At 32.9% G+C, this 21,095-nt stretch overlaps 1 protein-coding gene across 1 annotated transcript in view; it reads left to right on the top strand.

Moving 5' to 3' along the window:
- Positions 1 to 20,252, top strand: part of LOC129224986 (beta-alanine-activating enzyme-like) — a 38,736-nt gene extending 18,484 nt beyond the window's left edge. Inside the window, exons 7-14 of the mRNA XM_054859534.1 lie at positions 1,290 to 1,679; positions 2,842 to 2,954; positions 4,238 to 4,713; positions 9,621 to 9,772; positions 11,574 to 11,734; positions 15,056 to 15,181; positions 17,193 to 17,324; positions 19,887 to 20,252. Of these exons, the coding sequence (XP_054715509.1) occupies positions 1,290 to 1,679; positions 2,842 to 2,954; positions 4,238 to 4,713; positions 9,621 to 9,772; positions 11,574 to 11,734; positions 15,056 to 15,181; positions 17,193 to 17,324; positions 19,887 to 20,252 (1,916 nt within the window). The remainder of the gene's footprint in view (positions 1 to 1,289; positions 1,680 to 2,841; positions 2,955 to 4,237; positions 4,714 to 9,620; positions 9,773 to 11,573; positions 11,735 to 15,055; positions 15,182 to 17,192; positions 17,325 to 19,886) is intronic.
- The last annotated feature ends 843 nt before the right edge of the window (positions 20,253 to 21,095 follow it).

A 21,095-nucleotide genomic window follows, 5' to 3' on the forward strand; every position in this document is an offset into this window, starting at 1 on the left:
TATTTCAGGACACCCTGTACAAGTAAATATCTGAAAAAATCATTGCATTTACTACATTTTGTAAAAAAAAAAAAAAAAAAAAAAAAAAAATAGACGAAAAAAGTTTCAGACTCTTACTTGTGAGTTGTAATATAAATTTCTTTATGATGTTCTTGTTTTTATTTCTTCTTCTTCATTGGTCATTTTAGTTATGATTTACAATGACTTTACTGATTTTTACTAGTTAGCGACATTTGCATTAGATAAGTTAAAGGCAGATAAAAAAATTTATTTTGAAATAAAAAAGTAAAGGTCTACAAATTGCTAGTATCTGTTATTACTGATAAAATCCTTGAAATGTTATTGAAACAATAGTTAATGCTTAACTATCAAGCTAAATTGAAGCATATTTATAAAAATACTATTTATCCATTGTGCATGAGATTGTACCATACTATGTTATATGTTGTTGTCTCAGAGCATCAGTAAGATATTTTAGTGTTATTTCTGGGATTAGATATCTTACTATTGCTCTGAGCCGACAATGTGTCATTATAAACTAGGGAAATTGTATGTAGTAAGTGGAATGTCTTTGAAAAAAAAATCAACCACTGATGTTGTCAATGGTTTTTTATATGAACTTATTGAAATCTCAAGGTTCTGTATAAAACATGTAAAAAAAATGATATATCTTCATTTTATCAGCTCTTAAGAATTCAATTATGAGTAATGGTTACCACTTTTTGTTTTCAAAATTAATTTTTTGAGTTTAGAATCCGAAAAATTTTTGAGCATTAACCAAATTTTTTCTCAGAGTTTTCATGAGAAACATGACTTGTCTGTAAAAACTAGTCTATAAATAATAGTTAAGTTTGAAATGAACATTAATTTTCGAATTGTTTGTTTTATGATATCATTCATTTGATTTAATGTTTTATATCTTCACTTGTTAAATGAGTATGACGTAAAGATTATTAACTTTATTTCAACTGTAACTATTTCAACATTGTAATCAAAAGTGGGGCTGCCCACAAATGATGTAGTGCTTTGTTGGGGGAAGGGGATGCATGAAATTGTAACATTTTGTGTCAAGAGGAGAAAGGAGTGTAACAAGAAGTGTGCATCACACATTTTTTTTAGTCAGATTATGTTTATGGAAAATAGTGTGACATGTGACAAAGGGGAGGGAGAGGATATGGCAAAGTATGACTTTGTGATAAAAGGGGGAGGGTATCAAAAATGGTAAAAAAAGTGCAAAATCATTTATGTACAGCCCTTTAAAGTTTTTTAAGAGTGAAATATTTTTTTAGGAGGACCAAAGAGATGGTGTCTAGTCAATAATGAAGCCTGGCCAAAAGATTTAAAATCGTACATGAGACCCACCGGTGATTTTGTACATCGAAGCCCTGATGGTGATCTGTATTTTAGAGGTCGTCAAGACAATATTGTCAAACTTAGAGGGCGTAAATTGCCTTTGGACGTGATCAAGACTTTACTTGATGATAAGCATGAAATATTGAGTCATGTAGTTCATTTTGATGCCGCAACATCCAAACTGTTTTGTTTTCTTGTAAGTGATAGTGATGCCTTATCTGAAGTTGATTTCAGATGCTCACTAATTCAACAGCTTAGATCTTCTGTGTGGAATTTACCTGCAACTGAAATTATTTTTGTGCCTTTTATTCCCACAACTACAAATGGTAAGTGCTATGCAGAAAAATCTTTTTCCAAATCAAGAACTGAATTTCTACTTCAAAATTATGTAGTTTTAATTTTCTCATTTAGACTTTTCTGAATGTTACATTTTTCAGTATTGTAAGTAGGGATGCACAGAATACCAGATTTTCCCGAGTATGAAAGATTCGGTTAAAATTTCAACTGAATATTTAGTTAAAATTTTTTAACTGTAAAATTAATTTTTGTTCTATGCCAAAGAAATTGTTTATATACTTTGTGTTGTTTTGAAATGTAAATACATTCCCATTTAACATCCTAAATTTATATTCATTGAGTATAGTTATTGATTTGAAATATATAAAACATAAAATCAGTCATTCAAAGGGAAAAGCAAATAAATATAGTTAATGACTAGTGAAGGTCTCTTTTCAGATGCAGGAAATGTTTATGAACCGAAATATAATTAGTTCAAACCTGAAAATGCAAAACGGCTAAAGTTCCTGTTGATTATAATGATTAATTTAATTAGTTTGTTTTTAAACGGTATTAAGTATTTCATTTGGTTTAAAACTTCAGAAAATTAGAATACTGTAAAATTTAATATCCAAGTGTTTTCTTTATGTATTATCAATCACTTTTTCAATATTTCAAATCATAATTGTTTTTTAGCTGCAAAGTTTATGTTTAAAAAAAAATAAAAGAATTGACTTAACATAGTTATATGAACACTTAATATTTTGAGAGGGGGGGGGGAGTTTGTTACTGCTTCATGTTTAAATGAGTTAGTAATGTAATCGGTCATAAGGTTTAAGAAAAATGGAAAAGTAACAAAATTTAAATTTAACATCTCAATGTTTTCTATTACCACTAAAATTACTTTGAATGTGATAATATTAGTAAGTAACAGTGTCGATTAATTTTGTACTTGTAGGGTACTATAACTTTCATTCAGTGTATGAAAAAATATGTGTTTGTTTACTAATTGTGGAATATTTAAATTTGTTTACTATTTAGTTGCTGAATAGGAAAGTATTTGGTTGAATCGAATATTTGTTTTGACTGCTGAATATGCAGTATACCTAATACCAACATCAAACACCTAATACCAACAATTGGTGCATCCGTACCGTAATTGGGAGCATGTCTCATATTATTTCAAAAATATATACATATGCATTGTTTTAGGAAAGTCTGATGCCAAAAAGTTAATGGATATGGCTGAAAAGAAGTTATCAGGTTCAAAATTTGTTGATGACACAAATGATGACATTAATGAATTTCTTTGCTCCTTATGGAAAGTAAGTTTATCCCTTTCGTTATATTTGTCAATGTTATTTGTTAAATGGTCAAAAATTCTCAGACAAAATCAAGGGCGGATCCAGAAGCTTCTCAAGGGGGGGGGGGTCGATAAATTTTTATTATTTACCCCTTACTAGTTAGCATCTTATCCTGATTTGCTCGTGAATACACAAACATTACACACACACACACATATATATATATATATATATATATATAAAACTGACCCCAGTTAGAGTGGCCCTAGTCAATTTATTCAATTTTGTTTTTTCTAATTTAATAAATTTTTAATAAATATTATCATCCTGTAACTTAGGTTTTGTGTTTTCAAAGGCTTAAAACACGAACCGTCAATTACAGTTCAAAATATTTTTGAGCTGTCTTTTTGATTTTTAATGCATGTGTTTATGAGGGGTTAAAAATATCTATGCACGCACGCTCACATACAGACCAAAACTTGTCAAATCAGAAAAAGAAAAAACGAAAAGAAAATACAAAATACATAAGCGTACCTTGTCTAACAACATCTGGTAGCTCACCAGTTTCATGGGTTTTTTCTTCGTCTTCTTTCTTCTTGAAAAATCCTAATAAATTGATTTGTTTTCTTTTGGACATACGTCGTCAACTTTTGGAAGTTAGATGTAACCAGTATTCAAGAGAGACAATGACTGAACATTTCCCCCTGTTTCCTAGAGTGACGCTCTACAGAATGACTGGCGTCATCAAAAAATCGGCGGCTCTGAATGTCTGATTGCAAAGGTTATGTTTCCCCCTTGCCCCTTTACGATTTGCATTTTGGCCCGTTTAGCCTTTTTCTTTCTCGGTGAAGATCTTGAGGTTTCTGTTTCATCATATTTTCAAGCCAAAATTCAATCCTCAACAAAGAAGAAAAAAATGTTATAAATTCTTATTCCTATAAAGTCAAAAAAGAATTCTTTTGCCTCTGAAGAATATTTTGTTTTGCGAGTATTCTTTAGTTTTTTTTTTTTTTTTTTGGTTAATTTCAGTAGGTACCCGGTTATTCATCTCTTAGCGATCGCCCCATCGCCCCCCCCCCTCTTTGTATCCGTCCTTAGACAAAATTTAATGCTGGTACAACACCATTTGTGACCCAGACAAAGTCTTAGTTGTAATTTTTTTTTTAATAATGTAGGTTATCATATATTTGTAATGTTTGTAGATAAATATGATTCATACAAATCTTCTGCAAATTAATTTGAAATTTATTAAAACCTTTTTGCATATTTTTTCATAAAATTTAGACTAGTTTATCTTGTGCTAGGTGTATACAAATCAAGAAAGCTTTGATGGAGACCAGAACTTTATTTTACAAGGTGGGAATTCAATCACTGCTGTGCAGTTTGCATCAGATGTTGAATGGAAGTTGCAGCTATCTATTCCAACACTTCTAGAAAAAATTATCAATGATACTTTCCATGAAGTGAGCTTGCTCGTAAAATCGAATTTTGAACATAAGAACTCTGGTTTTAGAAGAAAAGAAAACTTACTCAAAAGAACTTTGATGCCTGATCACTCAGAATCAAAAAAGAAATGCTGTGATAAATTTTTGTGCTATGAAATTTCGACTCGAAGAGGTTACCACAATTCGTGTATACATAGATACATGGAGCAGGAATGTTGTCTTCAACCAGACAAGTCGATTTCTGATGCAAGTATTAATTTGTTTTTAAATGTTAATTGCAAATTTGATTTGAAAAAGTGCATTGATGCTACTCCTTGTATGGCTAGCTTTTCACAGTAAGTGATCCTATCTTCTTTAAGTTTTATCAATTTTATTTACATATTAACTACTGTTGAGTATGTAAATTGATTTCATATTAGCCATAAAAGAATCATGTATTTTATAAAAGCTATGTTGAAAGGCATAGCATGGGCATATCCAGAGGGGACAAGGTGGGGCAGCCATTCCTTTTTTCAAATTATAAAATATTTAAAATAAAACCAAAAAAAAGAAAAGAAAAGAAAGGAATTTAAAAAAATTGGTTCATTGAAGTTGTTTCAATTTCTGAAGTTATAGATCAGTGCTTGTTTTTGAAAGTGTGTATTGCTTCTTTGGGAGCTCATTAAAAAGGGAATGATTTTCGTGTTTTGTTAGGTTACTTTCACAATGTCACTATGAAGGCAAAACAACGTAATACAATCCCAAAAACACTTCCCTTTTCCACAAAAAGTGTTTTTTCTTTTACCAAAGTGTTATTACACTCAACCAAATCCCCATACATCACAAAAAAATTTCGGTTTAGAAAAGTAGCGTGTTGCTTCAAAATTTTCTTGGAGCAGGGAGTGGGGGCAAAAAGTATATACTCAATGTATTTTATATTAAGACACAGCAAAATACATACAGAAAAGCAAAATTACATTGTTTCTCAAATTGAGGGAGGGATCAGCCCCCCCTCCTCCTTCCCCTCTGATTAGCCCAAATGCCCTCTTTCCATTTTGAGCTGGATACATCCTTGAGACACAGGGCTCATCTGCCGAAAAAGAAACCAAATCAGATCTGAAGCAAAGTCTGTTTTCAATATGAAAATAATTTTGAAATGAACAACATTCAACATGTAAGATAAGTATATACCTTTGCAGTGGTGGATTGGTTGAAAAAATCGGCCCTGGCATTAGGAGGTGTAGCGGCCCCATAGCTCTTATAGATATTAAATTTTACCTAATGATTGGGATATCACTTAAACATGAGGAAATTATTCTTAACAACTAAATATGTTTTATTTAAACAAAATTTAACAGATATGAACACTTCTGCACTTTAATTGTGAATAAATTGATACAGTATTAGCTAAACCTTATTTTCGGGGAAAATTGTGATTGTAATTGTCCATTTAAGTAATTTTATAATGCCCGGAACTAGATTCAATATTTCCTTAATAATAACACTGCTTGGCATGTATGTCCTTTTCTGCAGTCATAACAAGTAACTTAATTGCCCTGCCCTGTTATATGAAACTGATCTAGCGATGTTCATGGGTGCAAGACTAGGGCCGTCTTAGAACGTGATGGGTCCCTCGACACAAACATACATTACTGGGCCCTGTCATAAACATTCCCTTTTTTATACTGCTATATCCTGACGACCCCCGACTCGATACGAAGTCAAAAACCTGGTGGGAGGGGTCGGGTACGAGTTTGGCAGCACCTTAATATTTTTTCAAATGCATGTATCAATACAAAGAGCGAGTGAGAGAGTGAACTTAGCTTTCTGGCTTTTGGGAGTCATTAAAGTATTAGCAATATAAACTTAATTGAAAGATTAACATTGAGTCTGAAATAGGGGGGTCCGGGGGCCTCTCCCCCGGAAAATTTTCAAAATTGTAGTCTTAAAAATTCAATTTTAGACAATATTTGGTGATATTAGGGGAGCGTAGGTTCAGGGTTTCTCCTGCTGCAATTTTTCAGAAGTGGAAATCTAAAAACAGAATTTTAAATTATCTTCGAGTAAATGGTATGAAGAGCGGTTCCGGGGGCTCTCTTATGAAATTTTTAAAAATATATTAGCTCTGAAAACGCAGTTTTAGAAGATCTTTGGTGATTTTGAGTCGAGATAGATTCCAAGGCCATCCATCAGAAAATTTTCAAATTGAAGTCTTAAAAGCCTTTTTTTGGTAAAGACTAGGACACCGGCAGTTACTCGAAAATTAAGTTCCAAAAACGAAATTTTTGCTGACCTTCAGTGATGTTACGAAAAGGAGTTTTCAGGAGGCTCACCCCGAAAATTTTTCGAAATTGATGCACTAGAAATGAGATTTAAAACTTTCTTCATTGATGATGCTGAGAGAGAGGAGGAGACAGAGCACTTTCCCAGAAAATTTTTGATACTGTTAATTTAAGAACACAGTTTTAGACCATCTTTGGGAATTTTAAAAAAATGGGAGAGGTTCGAGTACTTTCCTCCAGCAAATTTTCGAAACTGGATGCTCCTCAATGGTATTTTAAGATTGCATATTTTAAAATAATTTTACGGAAAAAAATATTTTGTCACATTTATTCCAATTGTTGAAAAGAGGGTCACCGAGAGCAAAAGCGGATCCGGGAAAATAATGACAAAGGTTCATTTTTTCACCAAGCCGCCTCCTACACCTTTCACCATTAGGATATTTTACCCTCTGCACGAGTTCAATTCCGAGCCGAGCCCCTATTCTCCAACTAAGCTGACATGACTTCACGCCGGCCCTTGTTGTAAGTTGCATTTTATAGCAATTGTGAATTGTCATTTATAAATAAAAGCGTCAAAGAGACCAAAAATATTTTAACTTTTTTCAACCGATAAGGTTTCCTTTTTTTTTTTAAATTTATTCATTTATTTTTATTACACCATTAAAAATATATTGGCAGCCCCAAAGCCCGACTAACTAAAAGTGAGGCCCTAGGCCTACACTAATTTGGAGGACCCCTGAAGACTATGCAGTGTTTGATTTACATTTTTAAAGCACATATGCGCTTTTGGAGGCCTCTTTGTCTAATCACACAACTATGTATCACACCCCTTATGTGCATTTATGAATCCTCTTTGGGCTCCCTCATAATCGTGACCAAGTAAATTCGTTACTGGCAGAATGATTAAAAAATCCCTTTTAAAGAAGTTTAATTTCCAATTAATAAGTCATAATTTTTTATTTTTTAAAAACACATGTATTTTTCTAATACATGCCAAATTTTTTAAAAAATGTGGGGCTCCTTAAGAACATGGGGCTCCAGGCCTAGGCCTAGTCAGCCTGTGTGGTAATCAGGCCCTAGGCAGCCCCATTTCAGAACCCCCCCTCACCCTTTTGTGGTGACGGCCCTATCTCCCTCCACCCGCAAGCTTTAGCCCATGCGTAAAGAGGAGCTGAGGCTGTGTTTTGCGAATTTGCGTTATTCTAAACACATGCGCGCAAAATTTACATTTTGCTGTTAGTTGACAGGCCCGAAAGACTTTGCTGTTAGTTGATTGGCCCCAAGCATGACCGGCCCACCGGGCAGATGCCCGGTTGCCCGCCGGCTGTATCCGCCTCTGTACCTTTGTGCAGAACAGTAAAGTAAGAAATAACAACATCAGAAAAGCACAAATTCACAGATTACTATTTGTTATTTCTTAATTTACTATTCAACATGTAGTCTAAATACAGCAAAACAGTAAAACAATAAATAAATATTATCATTTTGTGAATTAGCTGAGGAGCATGGCATTCTATTAAATTTACATAACTTCAGTGTAAATATTTCTATGATGTGTGACTTCTTGCAAATGCTCTTGACATATAATCATCAAGACTTTATGATGTTGAAATCCATTCTTAAGAGTTACTTTCAAGGGTTCCCCAGTGAGAAGACAAGGGTGAAATTTGGAGATTCATTCATTAAATTGAAAATTCCAGTCCATTGAAAATTCTTAGTTTAGTAGCCCTTGGTAACCAATTGGTAGAACTTTTATAAGATTTAAAATCAAAATATCTATATACAGTATCTATAAAAGCTATACATTTTGTTAAAGGAATCAGGTATTCAGGGATGCCCCAAACTAAAATTTTTGAGAAGGGGAAATTCTTTATTTGTTGAAAGAAATTCTCGTTTTACTGAATGATGAAATAGGAACATGCACACATGCCTTACATTCATAATATCTGATGAGAAGGAACATTAGGCATCATATTATAAAATAATGTAAAAAAAATTCAAAGTTGTCAATACTGATGTTGCAATATTGTCTCCCAATTTGCCGAAACATCCACAAAATTTACCAAATGAGGAAATTTTTGGTTGGTCACAGTGACCTCCCATTGGGAACTTCTGCAGATAGTGTGTGTACTTTAAGTATTAACATTACTACTAATAACTAATGGCTTTGGTGAAAAACTTTGTTTTAGCAATTTAAAAGAAAACTTTTTTCAAAGCAACAAAATCATTGATTTTTCTGGGATGGTGATATAGTGACAGTAATCACAGTGATTAAAAAAAAAAAGAAATAAAAAATAAAAATCACAATTTAGCAGAACCCCAGAAAGTGTTAACAATTCTATATAGAACTTAAAGAGTTGTCAGTGGTCGATTTAGGTTTTTATTTTAGGTCCACATTTTGTAGTAAAAAGAACTACTTTTAGGACATTTTTCTTTTGTGTATTTTTTTTTGTGAAAAAAATCCTGTCATGTCTTATGGAGCATGTTTAGCTGTCGCGACCAAATTGACTTCACTGAAAATTACTTGGAAGCTGCTGGAGGGTTTTTTTTTTTTTAAACCAATGTTTTGATTTTGAACGAATTGATTGAGTTAAGATGTAGAACTGTTTGAAAGAAACTGTTTTTACTAACAAAATTTTGTGAAAGGTCTAATTTTAATTTATAAAATTTTGTGGAGTGGCCACTTTTACGATACTGAATTTCCTAAAGAGGCTGCTTTTATGTTATAGAATTTTGTGAAGTAAGGCCACTTTTACGATATTATTTTTTGAAGTGGGGCCGCTTTTATGGTTTAGAATTTGTCAAGAGGCTGCAAGGCTGACCCAATTCGTGCCTGAATTGACCCCTGATTGTATCTATTTCAATTCATAGGTACCAAAAATATGCTTCTTTGTGTTATTTGTTAAATGTTGCTCATTTCCTGCTTTATGTGTTACATAGTTAATTTCCTGTTTTCAAAAGCTTGAGCCAATTTGTTTCAGGTCAAAGCAATTACTTGCTTTTATTGGCTCTCATTCTGGAATTTTCTGTTGTGTTGATGTTAAAAATAGCAGAATTTTGTGGACCGTAAGTTTTCCAGACAGAATTGAATCTTCAGCTTGTCTTTCTGCATGTGGGCATTACGTGTTAGTTGGTATGATTTTTAAATATATCTTATTGTGTGAACTGCAAAATTTGTGTCATTTACAAATATAAAAAACTCTGAATTTTACTGAACTTTTGTAATGATATTGAACTCTTTTAATTTCTTAATTACTTAAAATCAGACTGCTTTTTTTGTTACTGCCCCACAATTATATACAAACCAAGTAGAATACAGTAATACCCCTCTAATGCGGACACTAACGGGACAAATTTTTTCATTCACAATAGAGGGGTGTCCGCAGGACAGGGGTTTAATAATGTTATTTGCATTGTAATCGGGGAATTAAAAAATGTTCGTATAAGAGGGGTGTCCGTTAGGAGGGGTTTTACTGTATTATGAGGTATACATTTTCAAAATATACAGAGATAATACTGGAAATATTTCTTAAATCTGCTACATACAGTCAACTCTCAATAACTCAAAGTCCCACGGGACCGGCTAAAACGTTCAAGTTATTGGTAGTTCGAGTTATGGGAAGTTTCCATAACAGTCTCAAGAGTTTGGGACCCAATAAAAACTTCGAGATAAAATAATATTCGAGTTATAAACTTCGAGTTATCGAGATTTGACTGTATTGTTCTATTAAATTCCATTAAAAATGGCTATTATTAATGGCTTATTATTCTATTAAATTCCATTAAAATGGCTAAGCATGTGGTCTCTTAAAGCAGTCGGTTGCGAAGCAAACAATACAATAACCCCAATTTAACGATTATCAAAGGACCAGAAAAAGTTATCGTTAAATCAAGGAACATAGACATTCAATGCAATTAAATCCAGACTTGTGGAATATATCAGTAAAGCGAGGAAATTGTTAAATCTGGTATCATTAAATCAAAGTTATTCTGTATATATCTTGTTAGTTAAAACGCTGCTTGAAAAAAGTGAACACTTAAAGATTGTTTAAGGCAAAAAGGTGATTAACTGGGCTTGTCAAATTGTATTTTTTACCCATTAAATCCTATTCATATTGAAAAGTTTTATTGATGTTTTAATTTTTCATTTTTAATTAAGATTAAAAAGTTATTAAATATACGTTCTTGTAAAAATAAAATTCCTTATAAAACACAAGGGCTTAGTTTCTGATAAGCCTTGATCCTTAGCCTGAATGAGGATTAAATTCTAATGACTCCTAAAAAGGATAATAAAGGTTTCCAAGTTCTTGTAATCAACAATAAAAGAACTAACATGTTTCAGCTTTTATAGCTGACCTTTCAGTTTTCATTCATTTCTGTGAATAAACTTGAATCCAGTGCGAACAGTGCAAGCTACAACCATTCGCTATTGAATTATGCAAAAACCAAACTCTTACAAGTTTTGTAAAAATAGGAATGCAAATAATGAGAAGAAAATTTTCCTCTAAAATAAAAATATATTAATAAATGCATTCAGCTAATTATTATTATACTTAGATATGTATTGAAGTAGTTTTGTGTTTATTTTGTGGAAAATGTTAATTAAAACTTGAAAGAATTTCTTAAAAAGGGAAGGGATTTAGAATGCAACAACTGTGGATTGCAAATTAAAAGATAAATTTGAAGAGTAGCTTATTGCTTTCAGTTGATACGTTGATCATTCAATAAATCTGCTCCATTTTAAGAAAATCAATTAAATTATAAAATGTTGTTCAAAGCAAACTGATTCTCTTAAGACAAGAAGTAATACTTTTCCTCTAAAGTTGTACACTGTACTTGGTTTTATAAACTTATATCTTTTAGTCATTCTTTAATTCAAAATTATCACATATTTCTTTAAAATAATCATTCCTTTCATTTTTTCATAATACAAGGGTGCTATGATCATCAGCTGTATTGTTGTAACGTTACTGATGGAATCATCAAATGGCAAATAAAGGCTGATGCAGAAATCAAGAGTTCACCTACGGTGTCACTGAGCAATATTGCATACGTTGGATCTCATGACAAGCATGTGTATGCGGCAGATGTTGAAGTAAGTTGTTTTGTTTGACCTTTAAAAATTACATATTATATGAGGCAGTGAGAGGCAAAGGGATGTAAGTGAACATTTTCAAGTTTTGAGTAAAACACGTTTAAAGAGCATGTCCTAGGTAGGCTTTTATTGAAATTTTTTTAAAATCATGCTTTATAACAGCACCTACCAGGGCTACTAGTACCATCTCTTGCCCCAAGACAGACGAGAGGTTCACCTATCATGTGTACTGGTTATCTCTAAATTTTTAGTTTTGCCACTTACATCCCTTTGCTTTTCACTGCCTCATGTGTGCCATAAAATGGGGTCAATCAGAATATTTTTTAACTTTGAACATCAAAAAAAAAAAATCTTTGAAAGCTGTTACAAAAATTTTATTTTGAGCTAAAAACTTCAGTCTTGCTTTTCTTGCATTTTCATACAAAATCAAAAAATACGAAAAAAAAAAAAAACTATCTTGTGGCCATCTTGAAGCTTTCTTCTTTATCTGTCTTATGAATTCTTTGATCTAACGTATAATCGCTCATGTAATTGCTACTACAAAATTCTGCGATTCACAAAAGTGGGAAGATTTCAATTATTGGGAAATCGGTGATCTTAATTCATTGCTGTTAAATTTTCGGCAACAGTAACTGCGCAAGGAATGTTTCCCCTTTGACTAAAAACAGGGAAATACCTATTTGCATAGAATTACCATAAAATAAGAGGGTTACCAAAATAAAACTACTTGCACAAAAATTTGACAACTATGCCAATTTCCAAAATTTTGAAATCTTTCAGTAAAAGCAGAATCAAATCATTTTTAAACCCTTCTTTATTTCAATTACAAACATTTTATTTGTTTACAAATAGAAGATGGCAACAGAAACGTTTTTTAAGAATCATTGACATGCACCTTTTCACAAGATACAACCCAATATTCAAAACCTTGTCAAGAACAAGCAGTGGTAAAGCTTGACCACGGAGATATGGCAGATGGCTTTTAAGTGGAAACATCCTTTGTAATCGGTTGTTTGTTATTATTTTTTAAGAGATAGAATCAGCGAAAATGCGCCTCTTGCTACTCAGCACTTTCTGACTGATTCTTCCTGTTACAAATGATAAGGGGCCATTCATTAATTACATAAGGGTCCCGAGCGGGAGTGGGTTACAAAAATCTCTGCATACCCTTACTTTGGGGGGGGGTCAAACCCATTCTTACGTAATATTTTCCACGTCGATATTTTGATAAACACTAAGTTTATCCTAAGCACAATGTTATTATTTAATTATATGTATCTCATCATTTACAAACTAAAGCTATTTAATTGTAAACTTACTATGCATGTTAGCATGTTCGCGTTGTAATATCCTTTTCGCTTTGACAAGCGATTCTTCCCGCGTACTTCAACTTCAGATGAAAACGTAAACAATGAGTGAATCTGCTTTTCGCTTCCCGGCGAATTGAAGGTCCGATGACGTCACTCGTTCTCAGACATTCTAGAAGCTTTTTGCACACGTCTTTTCCGCACGTGTCGAACTTGAGATGACGCGTTATGCTAATTGGGAAAGCAGTATTTATACGCTCGTGTGATATGACTCTTTCTCTTTTTCACTTCTCGCATCTACGATAGATGCTTTAGTTTGCCAACTTGCAGGTTGCAGTTGGGGGTTTTCGGCTCTTGGCTTTTCAACCATCGAGATAGCTATTCACAGTTTTTAGAATGGATTAATAGGAAGTTAGTTTTCTGATCGATAGTTAGATGTGATCTAATAGATACTACTAGAACCCGCCGAACTTAGTGTTCGTGATGCATTATTGAAATGTTAGTATTAGAGATCTATGAATAGAGATCATGAAAACATCTTCAATGGAACATTCGGTAATATTTAATAGAATTAGTAAATAGATATAATAGGTCTACAAAGTTCATGATTATACTTTAATTTTGCGTATGGCTTTGAGTTATTGATTCTTCAAGTTACTTTATTATTTTCTCATTTTATCTTTTACAATTGTTAATTGTTTAATAAATAGTTGATATTTTTAAAGAATGACTTTTCGTCACTTGATATAAGATTCTTCATGCAGCAGAAGATAAATTTCTATTTAATAGTTTGACTACTCCAATCGCGTATTACACTTTGCTAATTTAATAGCTTTGAATTATCATTATTCTTTGCAAAACTTGGGCTATTCTCTTTCTTGCTTTATGCTGGAGAATTATAGCCCATCATATTTTGTATCAGAAATCGCGCGGTCAAGTGGGTTGGAAGAGATCATGTTTCATTTGCTCCTGGAAGGTAAAAAACGTATTAGGATAAGCTGTTTTTTACTTGTTTTACAGAGAATCAATAGTGTAAAATATAATAAAAGAACCGCACTATTCATGGAATGTTTTATTTTTAATTGGTATTGCGCCATATATTAGTATGTTTGAAAAATAAGAATCTTTGATTTATGTCAAACTAAGAGTTTTAGTTTAACTGATCCTTTTCTAACAACATTTTATTATTTTAAAGATTGAAATGGAATCTTACGTAAGAATAGGGGGGACGGCTTTGAAAAATCTGAGACTTTTACATGGGGAAAGGGGGGGTCAAAAATTGCCAAAATCATCCTTACGTAATTAATGAATGGCCCCTAACAATGATGTTTCCGCTCCAAGGTCATATGCTATCTCTCCATGATCAAACTTTAATCCTCCTATTGGTTTTGTGAAAATAACTCGACTGTGCATAACATGCCAACCTCACCTAGATCCTATATTACTTCAAATTCATTAGCATTAAGTTTTCTGATTGCAAGTGTTCTAATAAAAATATGTTCAAAATGAAATTATGGGTAGTAATTTTTAATTTTACTCACGTATATTTTTATAATTTTAATTTAATAACTAGCTTTAGCTATCCAAAATGGCTTCAGTTTCAAATTTTTATTCTGCTTTTGTATTTACCTTATATGGTGGTGTGATTGGGGGGGGGGGGGAGGGCATGAGCTCCCATCCGTGTTACAAAGAGAGTGCAGAGCCTGAAAGGTTAAGAACCCCTGCTTTAAAAGAATGAGAGATTTGACCTTATTTACATTGAGCTGTGTACATTTTTGGGAGTGTGTAGGATGAAAGCTGCCTCTAGAAAAGATTATTTGGCCACTTTCCGACCGTCAAGATTTAACTCCTCGCTTTAACCTGTTGCTTATACGCTGCTCTTTTGAAAATTCTTCTTGCTGTTTTGATTCCTTTTTCCGTATTCTAAATTTTAAATAGTTTGTTTAATCCTGGGTGTGCTCATGATAGTGAGAAAATGAGCAACAATTATTGCATTTACTTTCCTTCTTTTTAGACTGGAGAGCTGATGTGGAAAAAGAAAATATCTGATGGTAGTATATTTTCATCTCCTGCTATTTGTGATGAGAATGACTCTTTATGTGTAGCAACTTTAGATGGAGTTATTGCTCTTTTAAGAATGGTTTGTATATTCAATGAAAGTTTTGAATTATCTATAATGTTGTTCATAATATGTTGGTTGGTAGGTGTAATGGTGAGCTGCCGTGTAATAGAATGGTTGAGGAAAAATGGTTATCACTGAATTGTTTAGAAAATTTAAAATGCCATAATAAATTATATATGATTTGATTTCCTTTTGCTGTAATGATAGATTGATAGATTTTCAAAGAATTACTACATGCTCAAAATAACACATGAAGCATAAATTACAGACAAATATTTAATTGGAATGTAAACTTATAATACAGTATAATTAGTTATGATGATATATTATATATTTAGATCGTATAGTGGTAGTACATAATACTGCTAGCCGCACGAAAATATAAACTATTGAAAACAGTTGAAATGTATCAAATATCTGATTTAGAACATTCTTATCATTTATCTTTCATTTGTCAAGAATTAATATAAATAAAGATATAACTTTAAATATATGCAGTTATAAAGTACCTCATGATTATAATTCAAATTACTCACATTAAATGATGAGCGGGCCCGCTATTACACTGGTGAACATTCGCAGGAGTTGCATTACTATTGTAGAGGTTGTCTTATTTGTTAGAGTCCATGTGATTCGCTGATTCGGAATTTTAACACAGTTCATTGTGCTTCTTGTTGGTATTTATCATTGATTGTACACTAATGATATGGAATATATCTTTCAGAACTTATTCTTGTCGGTAATCTTCCTTGATTTCTTCATATATCACTTCTCATAATGGACTGGACGATAATTTTCTTTTAGTCTTCCAACATAATTAAATTCATTATGTATTAAATAGATTGAAAATAAGATGATCGCAGGACAGGAAACATCGAAAACTATACTAGACTACACATAATATATATATATATGGCATGACTGCATTATCTTCCTTTTATACCCGGGCGTGGACAGCAAGTCCAGCCCCGGGTCGTTAACGCCTCAACACTCTTGTTTAACCAACGGAACTTTTTCAAAAAACTGCAGAGATCGTTGGGGGTTTACCTATATAACCTTCCTTTTTAGGCAAACCCCGCTCATGCTGCTACACAAGGGAAAACATAGCATCGCAGTCATAAAGTACATTCCAGACGTGTTCCCCCTCAATTCAAACGTGCTGGAGATTAGTATGCGTCAAGAAAGAGTTCCAGATCTCCTTGGTTCTATTTCTTTTAAACATCTGTCATCCATGATAAAAATCAAAGCCAAAGTTAAAATTGGGCTAAAATATATATTTTGTATGCAACGGGAAATGGTGTAATTTCCTCCGGCGGCGGCGAATATTTCTAACGGTAGATTTAGCAGGGATTTTCTTTTTAAATCTGGTTTCAATTTGTCACTGTTGTTGATATTTAGAGAGTAAACAATTGAATAACATTAAAACTGCCAATGATGAGAGAATAACATGAAATTGGAGTAAAAGGAAGTCATGTGATGCACACATCAGCTCGTTTTTTATTTATTTATTTATTTATTTATTTTTTTATTTATTTTTTTTTTTTTTTTGAAATATGGGTAGAAACTAAATTGGTAATTTTTTTTAAATATTTTTTTTTTTTTTTTTTTGTTGCTTATGCAGTTATTAGAATCATTTCAATTTTTCTTATGAGAGCCATGCATTGTAAGTTTAAGTGTATGCTCAATACATGTGTATAGGTGTGACATTTTTATGCTTGCATTTGCACTTTAAAATTGAATGAAACTAAGAAATCAATGATATATGAAAAGTATCTCTAATTTCTTCAAATTCTATGGAAATAAAAAGAAAAAATCTACACTGTAAGCTCATGCCAAAATTTACAATACAGTGAAAGCTTTTCTTATTTGCTTGATTTTAAATACAAAAAGTGGAAAGATTTTATGACATAAAAATGTAGATTGTTAACTTATTGTGTAATTGAGTAGTAAAATGCAATGTATTTTTTACATGAAATAAAGTTGAAGTTAGATTGCATTTAACTAATATTTATATATATTTTTAACTTAGGATTCTGGTGATATGATTTGGACTTACACTTATGGAAAAGCTATATTTTCTTCCCCTATAATTATCGAGTCAAAAATATTTATAGGTAGCACAGATAACTTTCTGCTCACTTTTAAATTAGAAGGAAAGCTGGTAGGTTGTATTTTTATTTACTTTAAATTCATTCTCCCCCCCTTCTTTTCGTATCTATATTGCATTTAAATGAATACAATTTAGCTTCAGAAACTTAAAATTATAATTAATCCTTCTTGTGTTTAGCTTATAAATTCAAAATATAGTTTCTGTTGGAAAAACGATGTGAACTTATTCATCTGTTTGATATAACACTTAATATTATACACATTTTAACGTAAAAGACAGAAATTAAAAAATGTCAACCTTCACCGTTGGTTGACCAGAAATATTCAGATTCTCGTCAATGTTTTCTGGTATGTAAACAGGTCCATCATTTGGGGGGGGGGGGGGATCACATGGGCGTCGCTATTGTTGCTTTCTGATAAAATTTTCATTAAATACGCACAGCCTCCCCCATCAGAAAAATTCAAAATGATGGACCTGTATGTGAATGCAAATATTCACCAGCTAATGTTGACATTTACCAGCTTTTGGACTTTCACAATAGCATATATATATGTGTGTGTGTACAGTGGGAGCTACATTACCACAAAACCCTAAAAAATATTGATTTTCCTATCATCGGAATGCACTTGCCTATAATTTTTGTGCTAAATGACCTAAGATTATGAAACAATATTTTAATTGGTTTCTCCATCACCACCACTTATCAAGATATTGAGACAATATCAAATTTTTCTTTACAACTGGAATTTGTTCAGTAAAATATTGAAATTTTTCTAAAAAATTTGTTCTAGAAGGTATTTCTGGTGAGGGATAAATGACAAGTGATATGCATTTATAGTTTATGAAGTTTGTGTTCTTATGCCGATGAATGACTAATGTCTTGTTAAATCCAATAGTGAAGCGGGGGGGGGGGAATTATTCCTCTCCCCAGAGGCTTAAATTTTAACATTATCGCCTATCCTAAAACTGTATTTTATGCACATGTAAAGACTGTTTTAATAATGAAGAAAACCCTTCAGAAGGTTTTCCTGGCTGTGCTAATGGTAAAATCAAATGCAATACAGTCAAAACCTGTTAACACGAACTCGCTTAACACGAAATTTTGCTTAGCGTGAAATAAATGCCATTCCCGTTAGCTAAAGCTACAAATTAGTTAGTAAAGCTACAATTAGTTACAGTTAAAGCAATCGTTTAACACAAAGAGGCTTTAGACGAAATACCGCATAAGACGAAGAAAATTTTATGGTCTTGAACAAAAAAGGGAAAATAAAAAAGAAACGTCTTATACTTTTATATGAAATTACTTTCGAAAGTTGAAAGATCTACACTTGAACGCTAGCGATAGGGATGGCAGCGAGAAAATTCCTCTCCTTGTGTAGGAAAATTGAGAACACGACGTTGTTTCAAGAAAGTACAAACTTTAGCTGTAAACTATGAGCTTGAAATGAGCTAAAATAGCTTGAATGAACTGTGAAATCTTCACCAAGTGGCTGACAAAACTAGATTTAAAATTTAATCCTGGAAAGAAAAAGTCTAATTCTGGACACTTGTAGAGGTTTAAGGTCTAAAAGCAATAAGTGTTTTTTTTACCCGGCAACACTGCAGCGAAACTCCAGTCTTGCGATCAAGGAAAAATCAGATGTTTGAAATTACCCTGTCGCAGAGAAATGATTCGAATAGCCATTGCCTGTTTTGAATTACTTGTTTCTTACTTAAACTATAAATTTTAATGCTTGGGTGTACATTTTTGTACAAAGGTACTTCGGTTTTTATATTTTCTGAGACATGAGAACACAAAAAAACTTGTCAGCTGATACAAAATCCGGTAAGGGTCTTCATACTTATATAATGTAGTCTGTATTTAAAATGAAGACCAGGAAATAAAAATGCATCATTTATTTAGTACTTTAAAATCCAAAGGAAATGGCAGACTTTGCCTAAGCATTTTAACGAAACTAAGAACAACATCCAAGATTGATACACAAACTCCAATGCCCCACCACATGTGAGGCACCCACGTTTTATCAGAAGACCGACGCTTTCCCAGAGAGAGCCGCCGCGATCAAAGCTACGGCGCACCTACGTGGTCCACCAATCACCGAGAGGCGCAAGTGCATACGTCCTCTACGCCGAAGGAGTGCTCCGATGACGTAATGCACCTCTGTTAGGAGCGATGCGCACATCGCTTTCCCCTCGGCAATCGGCACATTCTGTGACTGCGGGAGAACTTATCGATCTTTGCATAACAAAATCCGGTAAGGGTCAAAATCGGTTAATGCGAAATTCGGTTAACATGAAATATTTTAGCATTCCCATCAAGTTCGTGTTAACAAGGTGTGAATGTAACAAATCATAAGAAATCCTTTGTTGTTGAAATACCAATTCAACCATAACTAACCACCAGAAATTGAGGTTAAAAACCACAATTTTTGGCTACTCTCACGTGTTTTCTCTGGCTCTAAGAAAACTCAAGAATTAGTACTTTGCAAGTAGTGTTTCATCAACACAAGGTCGTTATATTTAAATTACATTAGTTGTACTGTAATAATAAAATGTTACAATTATTTATTAAATAAGACTCTTTCTCAATATTGATTCCTTGTTTTATTTTAGATTTACAAGTTTCCTACAGAAGGACCCGTGTTTTCATCCCCGGCATATGACAAAATAAATGGAAGCTTACTATTCGGGTGTCACGATTCATACTTATATTGCATTTCTTTAAATGGAGATTGTTTGTGGAAAATCTGCTGTGATTGTCCTGTGTACAGTACACCACATGTTTTTAAATGTATGACTCAGACTTATATCATAGCTTCATCAACAAAAGGAATGTTTTATATCATTGACTCTTGTCAAGGAAAAATTATATCCAGCAAAAAGTTTCCCGGAGAAATTTTTTCATCACCTGTTTCATTAAATGGGTATATACTATTTGGTTGTCGTGATAACAATTTGTATTGTTGTACTTTAGAATAAACATATTCAGAATTGAAAGTAAGTTATGATTATGAGAATATAATTCTAACAAGCATATTACATTTTTATACCTTCTTGAGTTCTTTACATTTGAGGCAGTGAGAAGCAAAGGAAAGGGATGTTAGTGCCAAAATTAAAAACTTGCAGGTAATCAGTACAAATGGTAGGATAACCTCTCTGTTTTAGGGCAAGAGATAGTACTAGTAGCTCTGGTGGGTGCTGGCTGCATGATTTAGAAAAACATTTTAATGAAAGCCAGCAGTCCTGGCCATTTGCAGAGAATTGCCTTTTGCAATAGACTTAGTGTGGCACAATAATGAGCGGGGGGACCATGTTTCCATCAGCACGGCCATCTTCCGAAATTTCATCTAGTTAGTAGACACCAAGCTCAATCTCCGACTTTGTTTGGAAGCTCTAACTCTCATCATAATCTGCAGCATAACTTTTAATTATACAGAGAATCTGCACACCCGTTAGAGCTCTCATTACCTTACTTTTTTAAATATTTTTTTTGTTTACATGCAATATACCAGACAGCCTAGTTATCACATCCAGAGACTACAGTTTCAATCTTGTTAGAACTCATCAGTCTGGATTAGGGAATAACCGAGCTGGAAGCAGCTGTCATCTCATTGAAGCTGAGAATGCTAACAAACTGGTAGATAAAGTAAATTTATCCCACCAGCAAGTGTTCGCAGCATGGTGCATACTTTATCTACCAGTTTCTTGGCACTCTCAGCTTCATTGAGATGACATCTGCCTCCAGCTTGGTTATTCATTAATCCAGACTGATGAGTTCTAATGAGAATGAAACTGCAGTCTCTGGATGTGATAATTGGTCTG

Source organism: Uloborus diversus, chromosome 6 (assembly GCF_026930045.1).
Source record: "Uloborus diversus isolate 005 chromosome 6, Udiv.v.3.1, whole genome shotgun sequence".
NCBI lineage: Eukaryota > Metazoa > Arthropoda > Arachnida > Araneae > Uloboridae > Uloborus > Uloborus diversus.